Source organism: Macaca fascicularis, chromosome 6 (assembly GCF_037993035.2).
Source record: "Macaca fascicularis isolate 582-1 chromosome 6, T2T-MFA8v1.1".
Classification (NCBI taxonomy): Eukaryota; Metazoa; Chordata; class Mammalia; order Primates; family Cercopithecidae; genus Macaca; species Macaca fascicularis.
In genome coordinates this window covers 17,168,657-17,196,370 of record NC_088380.1, presented here as the reverse complement: position 1 = coordinate 17,196,370, position 27,714 = coordinate 17,168,657, and the positions used below count along the sequence as shown (strand labels likewise).

General features: G+C 42.8%; 1 protein-coding gene across 3 annotated transcripts in view; it reads left to right on the top strand.

The window, feature by feature from the left end:
• RETREG1 (reticulophagy regulator 1) overlaps nt 1-27,714 on the top strand; it is a 150,403-nt gene that overhangs the window by 88,907 nt on the left and 33,782 nt on the right. Inside the window, exon 1 of one of the 3 annotated variants that reach the window (XM_005556613.5) lies at nt 23,454-23,957. The exons of the other annotated variants lie outside the window; for them this stretch is intronic. Within the exon in view, the coding sequence (XP_005556670.1) occupies nt 23,923-23,957 (35 nt within the window). The 5' untranslated portion in view covers nt 23,454-23,922. Of the gene's footprint in view, nt 1-23,453; nt 23,958-27,714 lie in introns of those variants that run through there. 3 annotated transcript variants of the gene reach the window in all.

Below are 27,714 nucleotides of genomic sequence, written 5' to 3'. Positions count from 1 at the left end.
TTAAACAAAATTAAAACCTTGGGCCTTACTCATCTCTTCCTGTCACTGTCTTTTTAATTATGCTGCTACCTTATTAAGTTCCAGACCCTAGTTCGGGAATATGCCAGTTTCACTCCTGACTAAGGGTCTTTATAGTTATTCCTGGAGCATCTCTTTTGGAGTCCACATTTTCCCACGTAATGCATGGGGGGAGCCTCTGGGAATGGGGTCTCAAAGCCTCTTTCCTGCTTTAGCCCTGCCTTGTAACTAGGGCAGTTGACACTGGTCCTGTGGCGTGTTAGCCACATGTGATTGCACAGAGTATGCCCCCAGTAAGCATGTGATGAATGAACAAAGGAGACTGGAGATTTTCTTAGCTGCTCAGTGGCATGCCTGTGGATCAAGACTGATTGATTTTTCTTGGAAACAAAATATTTCTCTACAGAATCTCCCTGAGCAATTTGATACCCACAGTAGTGGCCCTCCATGGTCATTGGTATATCTCCCTAGCATGATGGTTAAATTCATGTCACCTTGCCCAGGCTCTGGTGCCTTGTTATTTGGTCACACACCAGTGTAGATGCAAAGGTATTTTTTAGATGTGATCAATGTGGTTAAATGAGAGCAGTTTGAGTAGGGCAGATTACCTTCTGCAGTGTGAATGAACCTCATCCAATTAATTGAAGGCCTTAAAAGCAAAGACCCAGGTCCCTTGAAGAGGAAGGAATTCTGTCTGCAGACTGCCCTCAGACTCAAGATGGCAACTTCTGCTTCTTTACATCCACAAGATGAATTTTCAGCTTGTTGGCCTACCCTGTAGATTTCAGGCTCTCAGTCATGTGAGCCATTTCCTTAAAATAAATCTTTCTCTCTCTCTCTCTATGTGTGTGTATATATATATATACACACATACACAGCCTATTTATTCTCTTTTCCCAGAGAACCCTGACTAATACACCTAGGAACCCAGTGTCTGCTGAGTCTCTATCCCCCAGTTTTGCTTAACTTGATCCCCCAGTTTTGCTTAAATTGCCGCTGTGTTTGCCTGGGGTCCTGTAGATGTGGGCCCAGGACTTCCAGGCAGGGCGGAGAAAGATACCCTTTCATCCGATTCAGCCTGTTTCCCAGCTGACTTGCTCAAGAGCAGCCTTGCTTGTGCCTTTGGGGTGTGTAACTCTGTTCACTGTGAGGAACCTAGGAACAGTTGTTCCCCATTGTTGGTAGGGCCTCCCTGTCCGTCTCCTCACATGAGGTCAGCTCCACTTTTGTAGTGGGGGGAAGGGAGAAAGGGACTTGAGCATCTCGGAGGACGCAGGTCAGCGCAGTGTGCCCCGCGCACATCCACCTGCAGGGGCCGGAGGACGCAGGTCAGCAGTGTCCCCTGCGCACATCCACCTGCAGGGGCTGGAGGACGCAGGTCAGCAGTGTCCCCTGCGCACATCCACCTGCAGGGGCTGGAGGACGCAGGTCAGCAGTGTCCCCTGCGCACATCCACCTGCAGGGGCTGGAGGACGCAGGTCAGCAGTGTCCCCTGCGCACATCCACCTGCAGGGGCTGGAGGACGCAGGTCAGCAGTGTCCCCTGCGCACATCCACCTGCAGGGGCTGGAGGACGCAGGTCAGCAGTGTCCCCTGCGCACATCCACCTGCAGGGGTGTGCAAGCACATGTTGTTTCCTGGCCTCTCATATGGCTTCTGACACAGCATGTCCCTTCCTCTTCACTTACTTTTAGGATTGGATGATGTTTAGATTTTAACTGCTTGGGAAGGACACAGAAGCTGGAGTAGCAGGAGTGTCAAACAGCCACTGCCCTCTACAGTGTTCAACACAACTTGTGATTTCATTGTCCTGTTAAAAATAATATAAAATCACGTTGGACAGAAACAAATTCTCCTTGGTTATAAATAAGCAGGCTGAAAGCAGCGTCTGGCAGTGTGAATCCACCATGAAAATTTATGATGAATTGTGTGTATGACGTTGCCATGGTTTGATGCTAAAAGTAGATGGATGTAAAGAAGCCAAGTTCTCTTTCTGTTTTTAAACCTTGGACTTCCTCTAGTACTCAAAACAGGAAGAAACATGAAAGGTAAGGACTAGTGGCACACATGGAAAGGAAATCTGGACGTGGTTTAAGTTTTGGAGATTTTATCAAAGTGAGGGGGGAAATGGCAGGCTGTCATTCATGGCTTTCACAGGAGCACATTGGAAATGGTTCACACAGCTCACTGCAGTGGAGACAGTCACAGCATCCAGGAGCACACGTGTCGCCTTGTCTCACACGTGTTGGTGGAGATGCACAGTGGGGCACAGATGTTGCCCTGTTGGTTGGCTCAGCTCAGACTCGGGGTTCGTTGCTGGTGTTGCCTGTTGGCTGGGGCTGATGCTGGGTGGGAAGGAAGTGCCATCATCTTCGAGGGGACTGATTGCTTTGTGGTTAAGGCTGAGCTCAGCTGGAAGGTGGGGCAGGGTTGGACAAGTTGAGGGGAGTCCTGCTGAGAGGGCAGAGAGGAGCACTGAAGCAGAGAGGTGGCTCCTTCAGATCACCTGGGGTTAGAGGAGGAATCAACAGAAAGGGGAGGCAAGAACAAGTTTGTGGCTGGAACAACACGAGCATCAAAATCACAGAGCACTGGATTACTACCCAAAGTATACGGTAAACACATGAGTCCTCACTGATGGAAACAAATGATTGGACAAACAAGTATTAATAAACCGGGGGGAGGGGAGAGGCAGATCTTCCTTGTAAGCCACCAAATACTGCACGTTGATATTGATACTCCCCCGCTCAGGAGTTAGAGTCCTGTCCCTCGCGCCACACTCCCTCCCTCTTTGAGTATGGATTGGATTTAGTGACTTGCTTTCAAAGAATAGAGGATGCAAAGGGAAAAATGATAACTTTACAGTTGCAAACTTGGCAAACTACTTTATCCAAGTGATCAAGTTAACAACACCAGTGATATGCCATTTGGACATCATGAGCCCCCCAGTATGATGTGATGAGAGGGGTGCTCTCCCCCAAACCCAAAATCTCAGCCTAATGACGAGAAAAACATCAGACAACTCCAAACTGACGCATCTCTACAAAACACTCCTCAGACCTGTCCAGGTCATGATAACTGAAGGAAGTCCAGACCATTCTCATAGACCACAAGAGACCAAGTTGATACCAAGACTGAATGTGGCGTGGTGCCCTAGACGGTATCTGGGCATCCTGCAAGGGATGAAGGAAAAAAAACCCAAAAACCCAGCAAAGTGCAAACAAAGTCCGGAATTTGATTCATAGTATCGTACCGATGGTTTGTAGTTTCTACAAATGCGCTGTGGTAACGTAAACTATTAACATGGGGAAAACTGGGTGAGAGAGATCAGGAGCTGCCTTCTTCCCTCTCTCTCTCTCTTTCTTTCTTTTCTTTCTTCTTCTTTTTTTATTTGGAGACAGCATTGCCCAGGCTGGAGTGTAGTGGTGCAATCACAGCTCACTGTAGCCTCAGCTTCCTGAGTGCAGGTGATCCTCCCCCATCAGCCTCCCGAACAGCTGGGACTGCAGGCTTGTGCCACCATGCTCAGCTAACTTTTTAAAATTTTTGTAGAGACAGGGTCCCACTATGTTGCCCAGGCTGGTCTTGAGCTTCTGGGCTCAAACAATCCTCCCACCTGAGCCTCTCAAAGTGTTGGGATTACAGACGTGAGCCACTGCACCCTGCATCAATATTATTTCAAAAAAAATTATTAAAATAAAATAAAATGCCCATAGGGGAGGGGGCTGGATGCTGGAGGAACCCCCTCATGAGGAATTATCGTGGAGACAGGAGATTGGGATTAACACCATCAGAGTCTTACTGGATCCAGTTTCTCTTCTCAGAGTCTTTAAGATTCAAGTGTTGGGTTTGTTTTACTCTATTTTTAAAGCTCATGAGTTTTTCTAGTCATTGAAGGTGTTTTGCTCTCACCCCGGAAGTGAAGCCACTTACTGGACACCTTCAGGTTGCTATATCATGTGGAACACTGAGGTGGCCTGTAGGAGATAATCCCATGTTTCTGAGAGGACATATGATAAACTGTGCCTCTCACACACATGGGTTATCTCCAGACGGCGACTGAGGCAATGAGGAAATTTTGAAAGCCCATTAGGTTACTGGAGGAATCTGCCCTTCCTAAGAAGCAGTTCTGAGATCTCATAAATCAAGGCCTTTTTTTTTTTTTTTTCCCACGTATCAAGATCAGCGTGGTGCTCAGCTTTTCTTGTAGCAAATGCTTCTCCAGGAGCTGGTTCCTCTTGGAAAATGCCTAGACGCCACAGGTTGGTGGCCCAGAAACACATTTTCCAAGCCCCATTGCTTGGAGGAGAAGTCCTTTCAGTGTCTGAGGCAATCTCTCATCCCCCTTCAAGGCTGGGTCAGCAGGCGAAGCTCATGCAGCCAAGACCACAAGGCCGTCAGATGGTACATGGCAAGGAGTGCCCAGTGGAGGTGCTCTGGTCCCCTGTCCCACGCCCCACAGCAAATATGGAAATAATGATTTACTTCCAGAGCTGTCAAGCTGCAAAGTCTCCTTTCAATTTGGCTTCTCCAAAAACTGCTGGGTAAATGGATAACCAAGAAGCATCTTATCAGTTGCTATTTAAGGACTGAAATCATTTAAACCTGACATCAGCAGAGTGCAATAAGGAAGATCGACATGTAACAGAACCCATAGTTAAACAGAAGGTTATATGTATTTGCTCCTGTGTTGCATTGTGCTTGTAAACTCAGGAGATAAGGTTTGTTTTGAGCCGAGGGCCACCCTTGTTGATTCACTCCTGTCTCAACTATCCGCAAAGACCTCTGTCTCTGTGGTGTGTGGACTTTGAAAATTTCCACTTGCTTATGTTTGCTAAGAGCAGTGAGACTTGAGCCAGAGCTCTTCTGCTGCTATGACGATTTGTTCTAAATTTCTCAGAACCAAAGATTCTTTGTCAAGGAACCTCACCCCTGAAATGCACATGCTGTATCGCCTTAGAAGAGAGCTTTAAATAAGAAAGCATGCAGGAAGGTCTTTCAGGAACAGGGGAGTTCTGTGGAGGGCAGCTTGAACCAGAGGCAGTACTAACCCCCTAGGGAATTTGGTTTTTACAGGAGTTTAAACTGGGGCAGAGGGTTTTAGAGAAGTTCTGAGGGATTTGGGAGGTAGGATGGGAGGGCAGAAGAATGGGAAGGAGGAGAGAGAGAGAAAGAAAGTGGCTTCGTATCAGGCATAGCAATGATTTTTTTTTTTTTTTTAATTATACTTTAAGTTCCAGGGTACATGTGGATAACGTGCAGGTTTGTTACATATGTATACTTGTGCCATGTTGGCGTGCTGCACCCATCAACTTGTCAGCACCCATCAACTCGTCATTTACATCAGGTATAACTCCCAATGCAATCCCTCCCCCTCCCCTCTCCCTGTGATAGGCCCCGGTGTGTGATGTTCGCCTTCCCGAGTCCAAGTGATCTCATTGTTCAGTTCCCACCTATGAGTGAGAACACGCGGTGTTTGGTTTTCTGTTCTTGTGATAGTTTGCTGAGAATGATGGTTTCCAGCTGCAGCCATGTCCCTACAAAGGACACAAACTCATCCTTTTTATGGCTGCATAGTATTCCATGGTGTATATGTGCCACATTTTCTTAATCCAGTCTGTCACTGATGGACATTTGGGTTGATTCCAAGTCTTTGCTATTGTGAATAGTGCCACAATAAACATACGTGTACATGTGTCTTTATAGCAGCATGATTTATAATCCTTTGGGTATATACCCAGTAATGGGATGGCTGGGTCATATGGTACTTCTAGTTCTAGATCCTTGAGCAATCGCCATACTGTTTTCCATAATGGTTGAACTAGTTTACAATCCCACCAACAGTGTAAAAGTGTTCCTATTTCTCCACATCCTCTCCAGCACCTGTTGTTTCCTGACTTTTTAATGATTGCCATTCTAAATGGTGTGAGATGGTATCTCATTGTGGTTTTGAGATGGTATCTCATTGTGGTTTTGATTTGCATTTCTCTGATGGCCAGTGATGATGAGCATTTTTTCATGTGTCTGTTGGCTATATGAATGTCTTCTTTTGAGAACTGTCTGTTCATATCCTTTGCCCACTTTTCAATGGGGTTGTTTGTTTTTTTCCTGTAAATTTTTTTGAGTTCTTTGTAGGTTCTGGATATTAGCCCTTTGTCAGATGAGTAGATTGCAAAAATTTTCTCCCATTCTGTAGGTTGCCTGTCCACTCGGATGGTAGTTTCTTTTGCTGTGCAGAAGCTCTTTAGTTTAATTAGATCCCATTTGTCAATTTTGGCTTTTGTTGCCGTTGCTTTTGGTGTTTTAGACATGAATTCCTTGCCCATGCCTATGTCCTGAATGGTACTACCTAGGTTTTCTTCTAGGGTTTTTATGGTATTAGGTCTAACATTTAAGTCTCTAATCCATCTTGAATTAATTTTCATATAAGGAGTAAGGAAAGGATCCAGTTTCAGCTTTCTACTTATGGCTAGCCAATTTTCCCAGCACCATTTATTAAATAGGGAATCCTTTCCCCATTTCTTGTTTTTCTGAGGTTTGTCAAAGATCAGATGGCTGTAGATGTGTGGTATTATTTCTGAGGACTCTGTTCTGTTCCATTGGTCTATATCTCTGTTTTGGTACCAGTACCATGCTGTTTTGGTTACTGTAGCCTTGTATTATAGTTTGAAGTCAGGTAGCGTGATGCCTCCAGCTTTGTTCTTTTGACTTAGGATTGTCTTGGCAATGCGGGCTCTTTTTTGGTTCCATATGAACTTTAAAGCAGTTTTTTCCAATTCTGTGAAGAAAGTCATTGGTAGCTTGATGGGGATGGCATTGAATCTATAAATTACCTTGGGCAGTATGGCCATTTTCACGATATTGATTCTTCCTATCCATGAGCATGGTATGTTCTTCCATTTGTTTGTGTCCTCTTTTATTTCACTGAGCAGTGGCTTGTAGTTCTCCTTGAAGAGGTCCTTTACATCCCTAGTAAGTTGGATTCCTAGGTATTTCATTCTCTTTGAAGCAATTGTGAATGGAAGTTCATTCATGATTTGGCTCTCTGTTTGTCTGTTATTGGTGTATAAGAATGCTTGTGATTTTTGCACATTAATTTTGTATCCTGAGACTTTGCTGAAGTTTCTTATCAGCCTAAGGAGATTTTGGGCTGAGATGATGGGGCTTTCTAAATATACAATCATGTCATCTGCAAACAGGGACAATTTGACTTCTTCTTTTCCTAACTGAATACCCTTGATTTCTTTCTCTTGCCTGATTGCCCTAGCCAGAACTTCCAACACTATGTTGAATAGGAGTGGTGAGAGAGGGCATCCCTGACTTGTGCCAGTTTTCAAAGGGAATTTTTTCAGTTTTTGCCCATTCAGTATGATATTGGCTGTGGGTTTGTCATAAATAGCTCTTATTATTTTGAGATATGTTCCATCAATACCGAATTTATTGAGCGTTTTTAGCATGAAGGGCTGTTGAATTTTGTCAAAGGCCTTTTCTGCATCTATTGAGAGAATCATGTGGTTTTTGTCTTTGGTTCTGTTTATATGCTGGATTACGTTTATTGACTTGCGTATGTTGAACCAGCCTTGCATCCCAGGGATGAAGCCCACTTAATCATGGTGGATAAGCTTTTTGATGTGCTGCTGGATCCGGTTTGCCAGTATTTTATTGAGGATTTTTGCATCGATGTTCATCAGAGATATTGGTCTAAAATTCTCTTTTTTTGTTGTGTCTCTGCCAGGCTTTGGTACCAGGATGATGTTGGCCTCATAAAATGAGTTAGGGAGGATTCCCCCTTTTTCTATTGATTGGAATAGTTTCAGAAGGAATGGTACCAGCTCCTCCTTGTACCTCTGGTAGAATTCAGCTGTGAATCCATCTGGTCCTGGACTTTTTTTCGTTGGTAGGCTATTAATTATTGCCTCAATTTCAGAGCCTATTATTGGTCTATTCAGGAATTCAGCTTCTTCCTGGTTCAGTCTTGGGAGAGTGTAAGTGTCCAGGAAATTATCCATTTCTTCTAGGTTTTATAGTTTATTTGCGTAGAGGTGTTTATAGTATTCTCTGATGGTAGTTTGTATTTCCGTGGGGTTGGTGGTGATAACCCCTTTATCATTTTTTATTGCGTCTATTTGATTCTTCTCTCTTTTCTTCTTTATTAGTCTTGCTAGCGGTCTATCAATTTTGTTGATCTTTTCAAAAAACGAACTCCTGCATTCATTGATTTTTTGGAGGGTTTTTTGTGTCTCTATCTCCTTCAGTTCTGCTCTGATCTTAGTTATTTCTTGCCTTCTGCTAGCTTTTGAATGTGTTTGCTCTTGCTTCTCTAGTTCTTTTAATTGTGATGTTAGAGTGTCAATTTTTGGTCTTTCCAGCTTTCTCTTGTGTGCATTTAGTGCTATAAATTTCCCTCTACACACTGTTTTAAATGTGTCCCAGAGATTCTGGTATGTTGTATCTTTGTTCTCATTGGTTTCAAAGAACATCTTTATTTCTGCCCTCATTTCGTTATGTACCCAATAGTCATTCAGGAGCAGGTTGTTCAGTTTCCATGTAGTTGAGTGGTTTTGATTGAGTTTCTTAGTCCTGAGTTCTAGTTTGATTGCACTGTGGTCTGAGAGACAGTTTGTTATAATTTCTGTTCTTGTACATTTGCTGAGGAGTGCTTTACTTCCAATTATGTGGTCAATTTTGGAATAAGTGTGATGTGGTGCTGTGTAGAATGTATATTCTGTTGATTTGGGGTGGAGAGTTCTATAGATGTCTATTAGGTCTGCTTGCTGTAGAGATGAGTTCAATTCCTGGATATCCTTGTTAACTTTGTCTTGTTGATCTGTCTAATGTTGACAGTGGGGTGTTGAAGTCTCCCATTATTATTGTATGGGAGTCTAAGTCTCTTTGTAAGTCTCTAAGGACTTGCTTTATGAATCTGGGTGCTCCTGTATTGGGTGCATATATATTTAGGATAGTTAGCTCTTCCTGTTGAACTGATCCTTTTACCATTATGTAATGGCCTTCTTTGTCTCTTTTGATCCTTGATGGTTTAAAGTCTGTTTTATCAGAGACTAGTATTGCAACCCCTGCTTTTTTTTGTTCTCTATTTGCTTGGTAGACCTTCCTCCATCCCTTTATTTTGAGTTTATGTATGTCTCTGCATGTGAGATGGGTCTCCTGAATACAGCAAACTGATGGGTCTTGACTCTTTATCCAGTTTGCCAGTCTGTGTCTTTTAATTGGAGCATTTAGTCCATTTACATTTAAGGTTAATATTGTTATGTATGAACTTGATCCTGTCATTATGATATTAACTGGTTATTTTGCTCATTAGTTGATGCAGTTTCTTCCTAGCCTTGATGGTCTTTACATTTTGGCATGTTTTTGCAGTGGCTGGTACCGGTTGTTCCTTTCCATGTTTAGTGTTTCCTTCAGGGTCTCTTGTAAGGCAGGCCTGGTGGTGACAAAATCTCTAAGCATTTGCTTATCTGTAAAGGATTTTATTTCTCCTTCACTTACGAAACTTAGTTTGGCTGGATATGAAATTCTGGGTTTAAAATTCTTTTCTTTAAGAATGTTGAATATTGGCCCCCACTCTCTTCTGGCTTGTAGAGTTTCTGCCGAGAGATCTGCTGTTAGTCTGATGGGCTTCCCTTTGTGGGTAACCCGACCTTTCTCTCTGGCTGCCCTTAAGATTTTTTCCTTCATTTCAATGTTGGTGAATCTGGCAATTATGTGTCTTGGAGTTGCTCTTCTCGAGGAGTATCTTTGTGGTGTTCTCTGTATTTCCTGGATTTGAATGTTGGCCTGCCCTACTAGGTTGGGGAAGTTCTCCTGGATGATATCCTGAAGAGTGTTTTCCAACTTGGTTCCATTTTCCTCCTCACTTTCAGGCACCCCAATCAGACGTAGATTTGGTCTTTCTACATAATCCCATACTTCTTGCAGGCTTTGTTCATTTCTTTTTCTTCTTTTTTTTTTTTAGGTTTGTCTTCTTGCTTCATTTCATTCATTTGATCCTCAATCGCTGATACTCTTTCTTCCAGTTGATCAAGTCCGTTACTGAAGCTTGTGCATTTGTCATGTATTTCTCGTGTCATGGTTTTCATCTCTGTCCATTCGTTTATGGCCTTCTCTGCATTAATTATTCTGGTTATCAATTCTTCCACTTTTTTTTCAAGATTTTTAGTTTATTTGCGCTGGGTATGTAATTCCTCCTTTAGCTCTGAGAAGTTTGATGGACTGGAGCCTTCTTCTCTCATCTTGTCAAAGTCATTTTCCGTCCAGCTGTGATCCGTTGCTGGCGATGAGCTGTGTTCCTTTGCAGCGGGCAATGCCCTCTTATTTTTTGAAGTTCCAGCTTTTCTGCCCTGCTTTTTCCCCGTCTTTGTGGTTTTATCTGCCTCTGGTCTTTGATGATGGTGACGTACTGATGGGGTTTTGGTGTGGGTGTCCTTCCTGTTTGTTAGTTTTCCTTCCAACAGTCAGGACCCTCAGCTGTAGGTCTGTTGGAGATTGCTTGAGGTCCACTCCAGACCCTGTTTGCCTGGGTTATCAGTAGCAGAGGCTGCAGAAGATAGAATATTGCTGAATAGCGAGTGTACCTGTCTGATTCTTGCTATGGAAGCTTCCTCTCAGGGGTGTACTCCACCGTGTGAGGTATGGGGTGTCGGTCTGCCCCTAGTGGGGGATGTCTCCCAGTAGGCTACTCAGGGGTCAGGGACCCACTTGAGCAGGTAGTCTGTCAGTTCTCAGATCTCAACCTCCGTGTTGGGAGATCCACTGCTCACTTCAAAGCTGTCAGACAGAGTCGTTTGCGTCTGCAGAGGTTTCAGCTGCTTTTTGTTGTTGTTGTTTAGCTGTGCCCTGTCCCCAGAGGTGGAGTCTACAGAGACAGGCAGGACTCCTTGAGCTGCTGTGGGCTCCACCCAGTTGGAGCTTCCCAGCTGCTTTGTTTATCTACTTAAGCCTCAGGAATGGTGGGCGCCCCTCCCCCAGTCTTGCTGCTGCCTTGCCGGGAGATCCCAGACTGCTGTGCTAGCAATGAGGGAGGCTCCGTTGGCGTGGGACCCTCCCGGCCAGGCGTGGGATATAGTCTCCTGGTGTGCCCATTTGCTAAGATCCTTGGTAGAGCGCAGTTTTAGGGTGGGAGTTACCCGATTTTCCAGGTGTTGTGTGTCTCAGTTCCCCTGGCTAGGAAAAGGGATTCCCTTCCCCCTTGCACTTCCCAGGTGAGGCAATGCCTCGCCCTGCTTCAGCTCTTGCTGGTCATGCTGCAGCAGCTGACCCGCACCGATCGTCCCGCACTCCCTAGTGAGATGAACCCAGTACCTCAGTTGAAAATGCAGAAATCACCGGTCTTCTGTGTCGCTCGCGCTGGGAGTTGGAGACTGGAGCTGTTCCTATTCGGCCATCTTGCTCCGCCCCCCCGCAATGATGTTTTAAGGAGAAGAAGAATGAGGAAATAAGTAGCAATAAAACCAGTTCCAGGTGACCCACAGGACTTCTGAGAGGGAGTCACAAACCAGAATTTATGAAGACCATGTTCAGTGCGATGAAAGGAGCCTCAGTAAACCCAGGACTCAATGCAGAACAAGTCAGTGGCCCTGGGTGAGGCGTGAGGTCTGAGCGCTGCCCTGTGTCCTGCAGTTATTTCTCTGGCCTTCCTAAGCTGTCACCAAGCTGCCCCCTGTCCCTCTCCGTGTTTCCCGAGGCTACTCCTGTCCTCTGAATTCCCTGTCACCTCCTGCTTCTCTTCTCCACCTGCCATCACCCCACCCTTCCTGGAGTGAAGCTGAAAATGGGGGGCAAATGGGTTCTCACAGACTTTACACTTTGCATCATGTTTTTGAATGGTCATTAACCACTAAATATCACAACTTAAAAATTATTTTAAGTTAATGTAAATTACTTTCAATGGCAGAAACCACAATTACATTTGCACCATCCTAATAGCAGCAGTCAATGAACTTTTCTTAAAAAAACTATTGGCCAGGCACGGTGGCTCATGCCTGTAATCCCAGCACTTTCGGAGTCCGAGGCAGGAGGATCACAAGGTCAGAAGATCGAGACCAGCCTGGCCAACATGGAGAAACCCCGTAGCCAAGCGTGGTGGCAGGTGCCTGTAATCCCAGCTACTCGGGAGGCTGAGGAAGGAGAATCACTTGAACCCGGGAGGCGGAGGTTGCAGTGAGCCGAGATCATGCCAATGCACTGCATCCTGGGTGACAAGAGCAAGCCTCCATCTCAAACAACAACAACAACAGACCAAAAAAACTATTGATTAGAAAGGACATTAAGCCTACCACCATAGAGGTCAGCATGACAAAATAGGACTGGGGCAGGACACCACCCTTCCAGGCTCCGACTCTTTGCCCGTGTTTCTGTCTTTCCTCACCCCCTCCCCATCATGACCTTTGCAAGTCCATGTCCTGCTCTCCTGGCCTTCTCTCCCACCGGCTGGCCTGTCCTCCAGCAGCCCTTGGATGGCTACTGTCTGCTCTGTCCAAGCCATGCTTTCCAGATAGCTCGGCCTCAGCATACCCTTTTGGGAGGCACAGTCCAACCCCTAACAGGGTCAGGCAGTACGGGTGGCATTGACTGGACAGGAAAGGGGTGAGAAGCTCTCGCTGGCCAAAGTGATGGTCCCTGACAAAGACGTGGTTCCAGTGGTTGGTCCCAACTGAGACTATAACAAACAAATGAACAAAATGGAAATTCTGACTATTCAGGATAAGGAAATAGTGATATGTTGCATGACCCTACAATTTGTGGCCTATCCAGAGACACAGAGAGGGGCCTGTTAATAGTTATACCAGGACAAGAGGTGCAGCTGGGCAGTGTCCGTGGTAGACTGAGAAAAACGGTGACTACAGTGATACTTCCAGAACAAGGATGGAGGCAGTCCACAGGAGAGCTCAGGGGCAGGGAAGCTTCAGAGGCTCAGGGTGTTGGTTTGAGTGTCCTGGCTATTTTGGGCTGAAAGGAGCTTTGAGGAAAACACTCCATGTGCTAAGCTTAAAAAGACTTAAAAAGATAAAAGGGTAACTGGGTTAAGTCTGATCTAATTATTATGAGAAGAGACTGAGGAAAAGGTTCTGCTTTCTCCTGCTGCCTGTCCAGATGAGGCAGGACACTGCTTGCAACTGTATCCTGAGCCACTCTGGGTTTCCAAGGACCTGAGTCAGGGGCTCTCTTTGCAGAAATTGAGACCACATGTCAGTGACCTGCCCCCATTTAAACCTGGGGCACTCTTGTTGGTTCGGTTGTTGTATCTTTTCCTTATTAAGATTTGCTATAACATAGTATTTTGGAGAAAAATGTTTGTATTGCTTTGAAAGCCACTGATCTAGGACAAGTCTCAGTGTGACTCCACCCACCAGGCAGCAAGAGAGAGGGGCACCATCTCTCCCTCAGCAGCGGGGTGCACATGGTCATTATTCATCAGATTGTCATTACTGATAGCATCATTTACACCACACGCGTAGATGCTCATTTGATCCTTTGATTTTTGTTTGGGTGTTTTCTTTTTGTCAGTTTGATCTAAGGAGAAAAATGTCCTCTTCCACTTTGTTCCAGAAATATCCTGTGTTTGATGCTAGTTCCGTACTATTATTTCACTTTGGCAAAGTGCATAATACATACTCTGACTTTTCACAGGCAACAAATTCTGTATTGGTGACATTAGAAGTCTTTGGTGGGCTATGGAAGAGTGAAGATGGGGAATTCTTAGACTCTTGAGTCACTGAGTGGAGGGTTTGGCTCAATTTTCTTTCTTGTATTCTTTCAGCCAACACATGTCTTTTACCAAACAGTCAGCTTCTCAAAGGCAGGGGCTCCATGCTTTGACTTAAGCAAAAGTCCTGAAGCTGTAGAGGCTGACTGGAAAGCGGCCTCTGAAGGCCTGTGTCCCAAGTGAGTAGGCATTTCTTCCCTGTAGGGACAGGGAACCCTGGGAAGTCCCCTTACAACCCCCTTTTCATTTAAAAGTGATCTTTTTCCTTTTTTATATTTTAAAAACTATTTTTTTCATATCATGAGTATTGTTGCTGAAAAAAAAAACAGGCAAAAGGAAAATACTCATTATTTCCATAAGCCACAGAAGAAAACCATGGTGTAGGTCCTTGAATGCTTTTTCTTTCTCCCTTTTTCTCCTCTCCTTCCTTCCCTTCACCCATCGCCTCCTCCTCCTCCTTGCCTTGTCCTTCTAGTTTGCCTTTCCTTCTTTGTACATATCTTTCTAGATATTTTCTTTAATATATAAATGTATACATAAATATATACATCAATATATGAATACATAATCAAGATATTTACATATATAATATATAAATATATAGTCAATATATTTACATATATAATATATAAAATGTACTCAATATATTTACATATATTACATTTGTAATCACTATATTTACATATCGATTATATATATTTATTATATATTATATAAATACATATATTTATATATAATATATAAGCATCAATATGTACAAATATATATAATCAATATGTACAAATCAATTACATGTAAATATATTGATTATATATAAATATACATAGTATACAGATAAATATATAAATATATAAATATATTTCACATGAATGAAATATTATATATTTTGATTTCTATTCTTTCTCTCTCTCTCTTTGCTAACTGTATTAGGTAAAGACTTTCCTAACAATGTCATCCTTTTTAATGGCAGCATAGGATTTCATTGACTCATACAATTTAACCTCTTACTGATGGACCTCTAGGTCGTTTTCACTTATTGGCTGTTACAAAGAATGCTTATATTTATTTTATCTCTAAATTTTAAATTTTGTGTGTATGATTTGTGAAGTCCATAATATGTTTACAAGTAATATATGTACATTATAAATGTGTATGCATGTAATTTGTAATTGCTCAATATATTTGGGGGCTGTGTGCTGCTAGGGGTGCTTGATCAAAAACATGTGGCTGCCCCTAACCTAGGCAACAGATGATGAATGGAACTAAGACAGTAACCGCAGCATGGAGTCTGAGGTGGATTGAAGTGTAGCTCTATATGGTAGGGTTGATGGGATTTGGTGATTGTCTGGTGAGGGAGAGGGAAGAATTGAGTATAGCTTCCATGTTTCTTCCTCAGTTGACCATTTCTTCACTTGATTATGTAATTAATATCAACTAATAAGATAACCTAAAAATAATATTAATATGCTGTATCCTAGGAGTCAGCTCCATCATGCTTTGTACTATTGCTGAGATACAGTATTAAATAAGAACATCCCTGCCTTAAATTCCAGTGAGGTGGGGATTCAGATAACAAACACATGAACAATAAAACAAGTTTCTAGCCTCTGCTTCAAGAGTGTTCAGGTCAGGCCTACACATCCTGGCCGATTTGGAATGGATTTGTGTTTCTGTTTTCTGGATGTAAACTGCATTCTGCCTCTTCTCCAAGATTCCTATTAGCTATATCTTCCTCCTCATTCCAAGACTCCTGTTAGATATATCTTTCTCCGCCTTCCAAGATGCCTATTAGATATATCTTCCTCCTCCTTCCAAGATGCCTATTAGATGTATCTTCCTCCTCAGTCCTCAATGCTCCCCAGGGATTACTTTTCCTCATTCAGTGTTTTGCCTCCTGCAGGCATCTGTTGCTTCAAGCTTCACATATATGATTAAGAAATCTTATGATTTTTTTTCGTTTACTTTTTTTTTGAGATGGGGATTTCACAGTGTTGATCAGGTTGGTCTTGAACTTCTGGTCTCAGGCGATTCTCCTAACTCTGCCTCCCAAGGTTCTGAGATTACAGGCATGAGACACTGCACCTGGCCTCTTATGATCTTTTTGGAATTAATTCAGGCTTGTTAGATTTTTGTTGTTGTTACATGTCTTGTGCAAAAACATTTAGAAGTCCATGTTTAACTTTATTCTCTACTGTGTAGTTTAAGAAATGTCAAAACCAGGAATACCACCTGATTGGGCACACTAGAGGCAAGAGTGGGAGAAGGTGAATTCACAGACCTGACCAGTCTCCTCCTGGCTTCAAGGTGATAATTTACCCCGCGATTCTCAGACTTCACTTGTATCAGAAATGTTTGGGGGAAGTGTGCTAAGACGCGGGTCCTCAGGCTCTTCCCCCAGCGATTCTGATTCTTGGAATTTCAGCCGGGACTCAGGATCTGCATTTTGAAGCAAGTTCTCCAGGGGATTTGGTTGTGCTGTTCTACAGACAACGTTTTTAGAAAGACCGATTTAGAGGAGGTGTTTCTGATCTCTGTGCCTTCTATCATTTAAGAAGATTTTTCAGTCACTTGGGCCGACTGATCAATATAGCTAATCACTCAGGACACAATATAAAATTCTTATGCAGAGAGAAGCTGACTTAAGCTATCTCTACCTGGAAGGGGTCTTTTATAGTTTCAATCATATATGGATGAAAAAGATGCTGTATTCTTTTTATATGAACTACTTTGTGTATTTTATAAGTAGTATAAATGTACGACTATCCCATTTACCAGACATTTGGGGTGCATGGTATAGACAACTGAAGGTTATTCCTTTAAGTTGCACTTTTTTTTTTTTTTGCTTTATTTCAGCCATTTACATGGAACTGTTTAGTATATGTTTCTCTGCTTTTGCAAACACAATCTACTGAAGATAGTTAAATCTTTTCAGGGTCATCATATGTTTTTCATTCTTTCAGGTCTGAATTGGGTTTGTTAAGGCCTAGCATCGAATAGCCTCAAATGTGTTCGCTGTTTGCGTCTGCCATGGTTGTTAGAGTTTTTCTTTTCCCTCACTGTTATCTGTTATTTCCCTCTCGCATTACTGTGCCTGCCTCTAGGAGCTTTCTAATTTGCTCTGGGGCTGGGAAATCATGTGACTGCGGACTGTATGTTGAGTAACAGTGAAGAGGATTTGAATGAGTTTTTGAGAAGCTGTTCTAGCAATAAAATGGATGTACTTTGCTGTGTTGATGTGGTGACATTATTTTAGTGGCTCAACTACCTTCTTACTTGCCTCCTGATCCTTAACTGCAGTTGTCGTGGTTGTGACCTCATGACAAGTGAGCTATTGCTGGAAATCATTTCTCTTGATTTGCAAACCATTGTCTCCCCCAGTTGTGTTAGTGTTTTTATGTATACAGTTCTATAATGTGAAACTATGAGGATTAAAACTAAAAAAATTCTGTGACCAAAAATAGACAAATTGAGATATTGCCAAGTTATATGAAGAAAACACATTGGAATAAGGAGATTATGAGAAAGACGTAAGGTATTTATTACATTTCTTTAAGAGAAGAAATAGACAAGGATAAAGGAGGAGCAAGTTTCATAAAGGTGATGGGTTCTTTGCACTTATTTCTTGGAGATACCTGTGGGGCTTTCAGGTTCCAGGAACACTTCTACACTGCTGATAGGAATGTAAACTAGTACAACCACTATGGAAAACAGTGTGGAGATTCCTTAAAGAACTAAAAGTAGATCGACCATTTGAGCCAGCAATCCCACTTTTCCTCTAGGTGTCTACCTAGAGGAAAAGAAGCCATTATATGAAAAAGACACTTGCATATGCATGTTTATAGCAGCACAATTCACAATTGCAAAAATACGGAACCAACCCAAATACCCATCAGTCAATGAGTGGATAAAGAAATATATATATATATATATATGTCATGGAATGCTACTCAGCCATAAAAAGGAATGAAATAATGGCATTCGCAGCAACCTGGGTGCAGTTGGAGACTGTTATTCTACGTGAAGTAAACTCAGGAATGGAAAACCAAATATCATGTGTTCTCACTTATAAGTGGGAACTAAGCTATGAGGACACAGAGGCATAGGAATGATACAGCGGACTTTGGGGACTCAGGGAGAGTGGTGGGAGGAGGGTGAGGGATAAAAGACTACACACTGGGTACAGTATAAACTGCTTGGGTGATGGGTATCCCAAAATCTCAGAAATCACCACTAAGAACTTATCCATGTAACCAAATACCACTTGTTCCCTAAAAACTATTGAAATAAAAAAACTAAGCTAAAACATTTCAAAATAAGAGAAACATTAAATATCTAATGAATGAAAAAATAACACTGAATATACTGAAGATAAAAGTGAAACAAGGCAAAAACACAGATTCTAAAATGAAAGGATCTGTACCAACTTCACGCAGGTGGCATGAGGTGGAGCTGAGAACCAGCAGGCCTTATTTGGGCCAAGTTTCCGGTTACAGATCCCACAAGTAGAAAACAGGACCTTTGGGCTTTCCCATATTTGCAGAAGATTCAACACTTGATTCCTTCTAGGTTAAAAATAAGAATGTGGGAGGGAGATGGCTCTTGGAGAGCATGAGCTCTAGGTTAGTCATCTCCTCCCCATAAATCAAGCAAAAGCACCCACAATCGACTCTCCCCAAACCCAGCTTTTAAATTAAGTTTTAACTCAGAATGAGAGCGACAAATTCCTTAATAGCAGTATGTAAATAATTTTTGTGTTTTGACCAAAGTTAATTCAGCCATATCTTAAAAAGATTGATTTTAATCATATTTAAAATTATGTGTTAAAGTTAACTTAAATTATATGTTTAGTCTGTCATAGATATTAAACACAATATGAATTATTAAAAAAAGAAAGTGCAGTCAGAATAGAGTTGCCAGTCAGCGTAAAATAATTTGTCTCATCAAAGATCATGACAAGGAAGAAGTGGACAGAGGTGGCAGAGCACAGAGTCAGGGGTTTGAGAACAGGGGTTTCAGTCAACTGAGAGGCTCCCATGGGAGAAGGAGCATCGAACAAAGAAAACAGGACTCATTCTTACAAATGTTTTTCTGAAAATGGTCCTTGAAATGCCCACCGTGGAGATATTCTTTCTTCTGTCTGAGAGACTGGTTCATTATTGTCTTAAGAGTGAGCCTTTGGGGCTTCCTGTAGTGAAGAAACAGTCCAAACCAAAAAGAGCTGGTCCATCAGACGGCTGGTGTAAAAATGGACAATGTCTTTTCCAATGGCTTGGCCATTTACAATAAAGGCAGATACTGGGGCATGGAGTTCTTTAGTTTGGGACTCCTTGGTTTTGGTTTAAAACGTGTGCAAGGAGGTCCCCTTGGTCCTTGTAGCTGTTGTGGCTCTAAAGACACGTGTCTGTTTGTCTTTTGTAAGGAGTTTCCCCACTGCTGTGGCTGCTGTAACTCTATGTTCCCTTTGCTAAGGGTCATAACATTTCTTTAGAAAAGCACAGGTTCTGGATCCAAAGTTCTTTTACATGAAATTGGCTAGAGTTCTAGACGGTTGAGTTCTAGACTCCTCAGATCCAGATGAGCCCATGATTCCCTGTCTTCTAGTAATCTTACCTACCTACTGAACCCAGTCCAGTTTCTAATTTGACCCAGTCAGACACCTGAGGCCTCCCTACAGACCCAGCCCTGTTTCTGTCATGACTTCTGAACCCAATCTGCATCAAACAAAGTGCTCAAAAGTACTCAGAGAGCCCAAAACACAGATTCACAGAGCTCAGAATCCAAGAGAGAACTCAACCGTGACCCCAGTTGCTGCAAGAGATCGTTGGGCACAGTGGGCCCTGGCAGTTACCTTCGCTTGGTCTCTCGGTGTTTCTGGGACTCACTAGAGGTCTACTTTGAATCCCATTTCTGACACCTGGAGCGGCCTGGTGTTTCTGGTAACATCTCCTCAACCAGAACAATCACAAAAGGCCTCATTTGGCTCCAACAAGGCTGAGAAAGGTAGTTTTTATTCTATGAAGGCCATGCGTACAGCTAAAAACTGAGGTTTCTGTTACCTACTAAAGTTGGGAAGGGATGTGAAGGGACAACCTGTCTTCACACTGGCATCTGCGTTTGGCCATTCACTGCTAATATTTTCCTGTAACATCCAAGAGAGGGAGGGTCTCTCCTAGTGTCTCAGTAGAAAGTTCCAGAGCTTTAATCAAAGCGGCTGTAGAGGAGATAGAAACAAAGCAAAACTCAGACTGATGGTTATGTGACGGGGAAAAAGGTGTCAGGAAAGGTGAATGTTTGGCTTTGAAGTGGTCGTGATTTTCTAGGGCATACTATACGATGAAATTGCAAAGGAGAATAAAAATGCTCATTTAAAGTATATTGCTGATATTAAATGGACGACATACGTTTGGAAAGAGAGTGTATACAGGAAAATTTAAAATGTGGAGGTATCTGGTCCCTTGGGCTTCTGCAGCACGTGTGGGCTCTGCTGGAGTGGAAGGACACCCAGCCAAGGCATAGTGACCTGGAGGCAACTCCTGGCTCTATCACCCGCAAGTCACCTGGCTTTGCTGTGCCACAGTTTCAGCATCTAAGAACCTTGGTGATCACTTCAGTGGCACTCAGGGTCTCTCCCACATCTGAATTGTGTGAGTCCTTAAGTTCTGAATGTCTAGTAGGTTTCAGGTCAGTGAGGAAACCCTAAGCACCTTAGTCCCCAGCAGGGTGAAAGGTGCCATCTGGGTGAAGAAGCCATTTTAGGCCTTCAGTAAGGGGACACTTGTCGATTGTGTAGCTACACTCGGGATCTGTTGTCTGTACTGTCCTTGTTTTCCCTCTGATAGGGTTTGGATCTGTGTCCCCACTAAATCTCATACTGAATTGTGATCCCCAGTGTTGGAAGTGGGGCCTGCTGGGGGGTGATGGGGGATCATGGGGGTGGAGTTCTCATGAATGGTTTAGCACCATCCCCCCTTCATACTCTTTCTTGCTCCAGCTCTGGCCATGTGATGTGCCTGCTCTCCCTTCCCCTTCCACCATGATTGTAAATTTCCTGAGGCCGCCCCAGAAGCTGAGCAGATGCCAGCCAAGCTTCCTGTACAGCCTGCAGATCCATGAGCCAATTAAACCTCTTTTCTTTATAAATTACCCAGTCTCAGGTATTTCTTTATAGTAATACGAGGCTGGACTAATACACCCTCCTTGTTCCTGTGAATTTTAGGAATTACCACAAATATACCTGAAGGGGACTCCCTGGTTAGAACAAGCAATTTTAACACGCATGAAGGGACGCTAAAACAAAGTACTGGTGCTCCTTGACCTACCATGGGGTTACAGCCTGAGAAACCCATCCTAAGTTGAAAATATTGTAGGTTGAAAATACAGTTAGTCCACCTAGCCTACTGAACATCAAAGCGTAATCTAGCCTACCTTATACTCAGAACACTTACACCAGCCCATGGTTGGGTAGAATCAACTGGTAACACAGTTCACTGCAGAGTACCGGCTATTCACCCTTGGGACTGCGAGGCTGACTGGGAGCTGCAGCACACGGCTGCTGCCAAGCTTCACGAGAGAGTACCCTACCACATGTCGCTAGCCCAGAGAAAGATCAAAATTTAAAATCTGATTCCCAGTTTCTGCTGAAAGAGTATTGCTTTTGCACCACTGTAAAGTCAAACAATTGTTAAGCTGAGTCATCCTAAATTGGGGACTGTCTGTAATGGTAACTATTTCCTGTTGGAAACAGCGAATCCATCTGTGATAGCACTGAATCAGTTCATCATCCTTTACAATTGAGAGGCAGGTCTCAGGGATATATTCAGTTCTGTGGTAACCAGCAACTAAGATCAACAACAGTTATGTTCAGGTATTCAAGAAATACTGAGCTAGAAGCTTAGGAGAAAGAAAAGGTAAAATTCGTGGGAAAGAATAATCAGAGCTGAAAATTAGATAAGAGAATTAGCCTTTTGTATTGATTAGGGTTTTTGTTGTTGTTGTTGTTGTTGTTTTTTCGAGACAGGGTCTCACTCTGTTGCCTAGACTAGAGTGCAGTGGTGCGATCTAGGCTCACAGCAACCTCCGCCTCCCAGGCTCAAGTGATTCTCCTTCCTCAGCCTCCTGAGTAGCTGGGATTACAGGCACGCACCACCACGCCCGGCTAATTTGTGTATTTTTAGTAGAGACAGGGTTTCACTATATTGGCCAGTCTGGTCTCGAACTCCTAACCTCAGGTGATCTGCTTGCCTCGGCCTCCCAAAGTGCTAGGAATTACAGGTGTGAGCCACTGTGCCCAGCTGGTAAGGTTTTATACAAGTGCCACAATATTATCATTGATAATATTTTCAGCATTTCAACTTTTCAGTTATTTAAAAACCTGGAATTTCTAATAGTATAGCACGTCGCTGTGCCTCTGAGAGGCTCTTGCACACCCCAATCTTCAGAGCTCAGCCCATGACTGTTTTCTTTCAGGTTCCTGGTATTTCAGTTGTGTGTCTGAGGAACCACACCTAGTTCATCTTAGACTTTGAAGTGTCTGAAGTGTTCGGTCTTGCATAAAATATGAAATGCTTTAAGGAATTGTTAATTGTGAGGTGCATACATCACAAAATAACTAACGCTATCCAAAAGAAAGCAGGTATTATTTGTTTTGACATTTCTTTAATGTAGTAGAAGGCCGCTTTGACAAATACAAATGGTAAAATATACATTAAATATAGATAACATGCTAGGATTAGCAATAACATAACAACAGAATACACAGATTTTTTTTTTTAATTTTTAAAATTTATTTTATTGTTAGTTTTTTTTAAAGAAACAGGGTCTTGCTCTGTTACCCAGGCTGGAGTGCAGTGGCACGATCTTGGCTCACTGCAGCCTCCACCTCTGGGGCTCAAGCAATTCTCTCACTCCAGCCTCCTGAGTATCTGAGACCACAGGAGCATCCCATTAGGCCTGGCTAATTTTATTTTTTGTAGAGATGAGGTCTCACTGTGTTGCCCAGGCTGGTCTTGAACTCCTGGGCTCAAACAATCCTCCTACCTCAGCTTCCCATAGTGCTGGGATTACAGGCGTGAGCCACGCACCTGGCAACACATTTTGAAAAGAATGTTGTTTCTTAATAATTAGATCTTGCTTTCTGCCATCCCTAATATTCCTAGTCAAGAAAAAAAATGGCTTCAACTTTTTGTCCAAAGCTTTCAGGATATATTCCTAAAGAAATCTCAGTAATATTTCTTCTGGCCTTTTTGAGAGCAAGATTTGAAGGGATTTTTGTTGTACTCTTTTAAAAAAGCAAATGAGGGATAGCTCCTCTTCAGTGACAGGCCAAGCTATGAAAACATCTAGACCCACAATCCTTCCTGTGCCAGTGTCAGGCTGCCCCTGAGGACAGGGAAGTCCTGGGGAGAAAGCATTTTGCCCCGATGAACACATGAACTCAACATTCGTGTGCATGCTTCCGGTGAGTTGAGAAATCCAGATGACCCGAAGAAAGATTTTCTTGGAAAACAATATCCCTCAGAACCCTATTGCATAATGGCTTTTGTTTGAAACTTTTTTCAGTAAGGGATCTTTTTGCTGAGTGGCTAGGCGTTCTCCAGACAAACCCCCCAACTCTCACAGGTACAGCCCGTTTTGCTGTCTGCTCTCCACCTCCCTCCTGTGACTCGAAGGAGGAGATTTGATAGCCCAGGGTGAAGTTTCAACCTCCTGTGGCCACTCCACCCTTAGGTGGGTGCCTAGTCATGTCAGGAAAAAAAGAAAGCTGGGGGAAGAGAAAGGGCAGGCGGGCCTAGGTGAAGTCATCCAATGAAGGTTACTGGCTGAGCAGGGACACCTTCTCACAGGACTGGAGAGAGAATGCGGGGCAGCTGGGCAGGGCTCACTTCCAGCTGCCTGTCACGGTACTGGGAGTAAGAGGTGACCTCTTTATTTTTAGAAGGGGGCAGTGATAATAACCCAGCTCCTAGCTTCATTCAAGGCAGGCAGGCGCTTTGGAAGTTTGTAAACACCGACTTTCTGAGTAAGGGAGGAGCACTTTTTTTCCAAAAAGGAAAGAACGTCTCTACTGGGTTTTTTTCCTCCTGATATTCAACATTAGAGTAGAAAAGAAACTATCGTTTGGCCCCATTAGCTGCGGTTAGCAGGTGCTGCAGCCTTCGCCACTGTTATTTTTAAAGGGCAGAAATGCCTGAAGGTGAAGACTTTGGACCAGGCAAAAGGTAATTGTGATATCTACGTACTTACTTATTTTTCAGTCTGTTTCATTGACTAGTTATCTTTTTAAAAATATTATGACTAATTTAAAAAGGAGTTTAAAATGTAAAAATATTAAGAATGCAATCCTTTAATTTCAGAAAACATAATTTTCTTTGGCACGAACTCAAGAGAGACAAATAACTTAATGTACTCTTAAAAACTTATGCCAATAAGTGCTTTTCTTGAATCAGAAAGTGATGGCCAGAAATTTTTTTAAAAAGTGTTTCCCAGCACATCATGTAGAATCTACTTGAATGTTTTCATGTTGGATTTTTAACATTAGATGACAGTTGTTGGAAATCTAAGCTGTTGAACATTTTTAAAAACCTTTTGCATTTTAAAGATTTGTTAAGCATTTCTAAAGGTTAAACATTGGACCAACATACCATTCTGATATTGTAAAACTTTAAAACCACAGTTCTTATTGTTGAAAATGTGATCACTTGGGCTCCCTTTACAGGAAGTACATTAATTGTATCACTATTTATATTAATATCTAACTCTAAGAAGGGGGAGATCAAGAGGAGGGAAAGGAAGCAGGCAACTAATTCCTGCTCATATGAGCATAACTGTGCCTAGAATGAAAAAGTCTGCATTTTAGCCCCATTGCTGTGAACAACTTTTGTATGAGTCAGTTAGATGCCTTCGTTGGAATTCTAATTGGGGCCATTGAAATTCAGATATGAAGTAGACAGAAAATTGTTAAACAAGAAAAGGAGTGGGACAATTTTCTTGCCCAAGAAAGTGGAAACTGGTAACTCTCTAGGAACAAGGGCACCAAAATACATTTTTGTCTTGTATTAAAGACAAGCATCCTCTTTCAGCCATGGGTATATGGGGCATGTTTGTGTGTGTGGTAATTATAATCAGTTGTAATAGAGTCCGTAAAAGCTACTTTTCTCTAGTTTTTCTGGTTTCTATTTTCTTACAAATTCCTTCCTAGTACATTAACATTATGTTGACATTTAATTGAACAATGAAACAACTTTCGACATAAAATGACACAGTAAATCAAGTACTTGAAGATGACATTTATAGAAATGCTTAGAGTGGGATATGGGTTAACTAGCTGGTTAAGAAAACATTTCCAGAGAAGTGTAAATGTCAGGTTCAGTTTCCAGATGATGGGTTGATTTACTTGTATGTATCCCCTTCATGACATTTTAACATTTCTGGCAGCAGGACTTTTATTTTCCTCTTGGCACCTAGGCACTCCCACCCGCTCTCTGCATAGAATTTTGCACAGAATAGGCATTTTGAATACATACTTGTAGAATGAAATGTATTGATAAGCTATTTGATATGTGCAGTACATATTTCTGGGGCCTACTCATTTTAGAGGTTGAAAGAAGGGAGAGATTTGGCAGAAATGTGATTAGGGTTGCTTTAATATAATGTGATATTTTCACAATTAAGTAGTAATTATTGATAAATATTTTGAACCAACATTTTGTGATATATACTAAACAAACATAAGAAAGTTTTCTAAGAATGCTGGTTAACAGCGGTAAACAGATAAGAGTATATAGATATTATATAACTATACACACATAACTATATATTATACACACATATAATGATTATTATTACCAAGGATTAGTAATGTATTGGATTGAAAATGGGAGACGACTCCTCCATTGAGGTAGCATATTCCTGTGCCACCTCCCCCGCTACTTGTAGTTTTAATTTTGATAACTTTAAGCTTTTACCTATTGGTGGTTTTCTATACAATATACTTTATCTTCATACATTTGTTTTTTCCTCTATCTGTGCAGAAAGAAGGGGCAACCCATACAGGGGGAATGTTTAGAGCTAGGCTAGAAATAAAAGATTACAACTGGCCAGGTGCTGTGGCTCATACCTGTAATCACAGCACTTTGGAAGGCCAAGGCAGGAGGATCCCTTGGGTCCAAGAGTTTGAGACCAGTCCGGGCAACATAGGGAGACTCTGTCTGTACAAAAAAATACAAAAAATTAGCCAGGTGTGTGCACCAGGGGGGTTGAGGTGGATCACCTGAGCCCAGGAAGTGGAGATTGCAGTGAGCCACAATCAGACCACTGTACTCCAACCTGGGTGACAGAGTAAGACCCTGTCTCAATAAATAAATAAATAAATAAATAAATAAATAAATAAATAAATAAATAAAAAGATTGCAGTGGAAAAGGAATTTAACTTTTGCTACCTTTGAGACAAAATGCCTTTGGACAAGTCTTTTGGTGCCTTGTCTGAAAGAGAAATAACTGTTGGAAGTTGTTTATCTGCGGACAAAGTGCATTCTTAGAGCTTGATTGCAGCAGGTTCTAGTTGAGTCTCACACTGAGGCTTCTTCATGTGACTTTAGTCCCATTTTGGCACTTGATGTCCTAGATTGCTCTGGAACCATCAGTGAGCTAAATCTCAGTTTGGTTTTTAAAAAATCAGTGGAAGCCAAATGCTCAGCAGCTTCTTAAGTGTATCCGGTGTAGGGCAAACTGCTGTGTGTGACCCGGTCTCATGGCCCCGAGGCACCATTCGATATTCACCAAATGGACTTGGTGAACCAACGGCCTGAGAGGGGGCAGGTCCAGGAGAAACCCCCCCCCGCCTTGTGGTTTATCTTTTGTCAGCAATATGTGGTCTTAGTAGGAGCCTCTGGAGACTCCATGCCCTTTTCCAAGGTCAAGAGACGAGGGGAGAGGGTGAACCTGAGTGCCACTCTGAAGCAGGCGAGGAAGGCAGAAGCCCAAACAGGGAGCCTCAGGGGCCAGAGAAGATGGAAAGAATAATGGGGGCAGCGACTAGGGCAGCAGACAAAGTCAAGAAATAGGAAGAAACATGTACCCTGGCCAGAGGCCTGGCTCTGCAATGGTTCCTTGGCCCCATCTTGGAGCCGGGGCCTGGGAGGGCCTCTGACGCCTTCAGCAAGCAGCCTGGGCTGAGGGGTATGGAGAGGGGGATGGTCCCTGTTCCAGCTGTCCTGAAGGGAGGGGGACTCTAGGCACCAAGATGGAGCTCTTTCATGCATCTTCTTGTGGAAGCGCTTTCCGGATGACTTCCCGAATAATTGTGTTCACATGTTCATTGCTTCACTTGGTAGGGCTTTATGGTGCTCCCAATGTCAGCCAGCTGCAGTGCCAGGAGCTAGGGTGACGTCAGGCCCCTGCTGTCATGGAGCACACAGCCCAGGTGTGGAGACAGACCCCAAGGTGAAAAATAAGTAAGCAAGAGTATTTCAGATAATAGGGGCTGAGGAAATGAAAACTTAAAATGGTCATGTGGGAGAGTACCTGGCGTGCAGGCTGGGGGAGGGGATTAACAGCAGAATGTCACCTGCTAATCCAGGCCCCTGTGAAACATCCTACTGGACTTGTCGTACAGTAAGGACTGAAAAGTTTGTCTGCAAAGGCCACTGAGTCCACACAACTGGAACTTAGTAATACCAGTTTTGGCTCCTCACAGGCCTCTTGTGACTGCTGGAGCGGTAGGGTTGCCATACATGTGTGTTCTGGGTACAGGAAGGTTATTGTGTTGAAGACCACCAAAGCACTTTTAAAGCCAAAACGTCATTCATAATTGCACTGAATTTTATTCTTGGAAGTTTAAAAGAAATTGACTTAAATATATTCTGTAATCCAGATGTTTTAATAATTCAGATTAGCCAGATTTTAGGCTTAATTTTACATTGACAAAGCCTATCATTGATAATACCATTTCTTTAAAAAATCGGGTGAGGAGGAGAA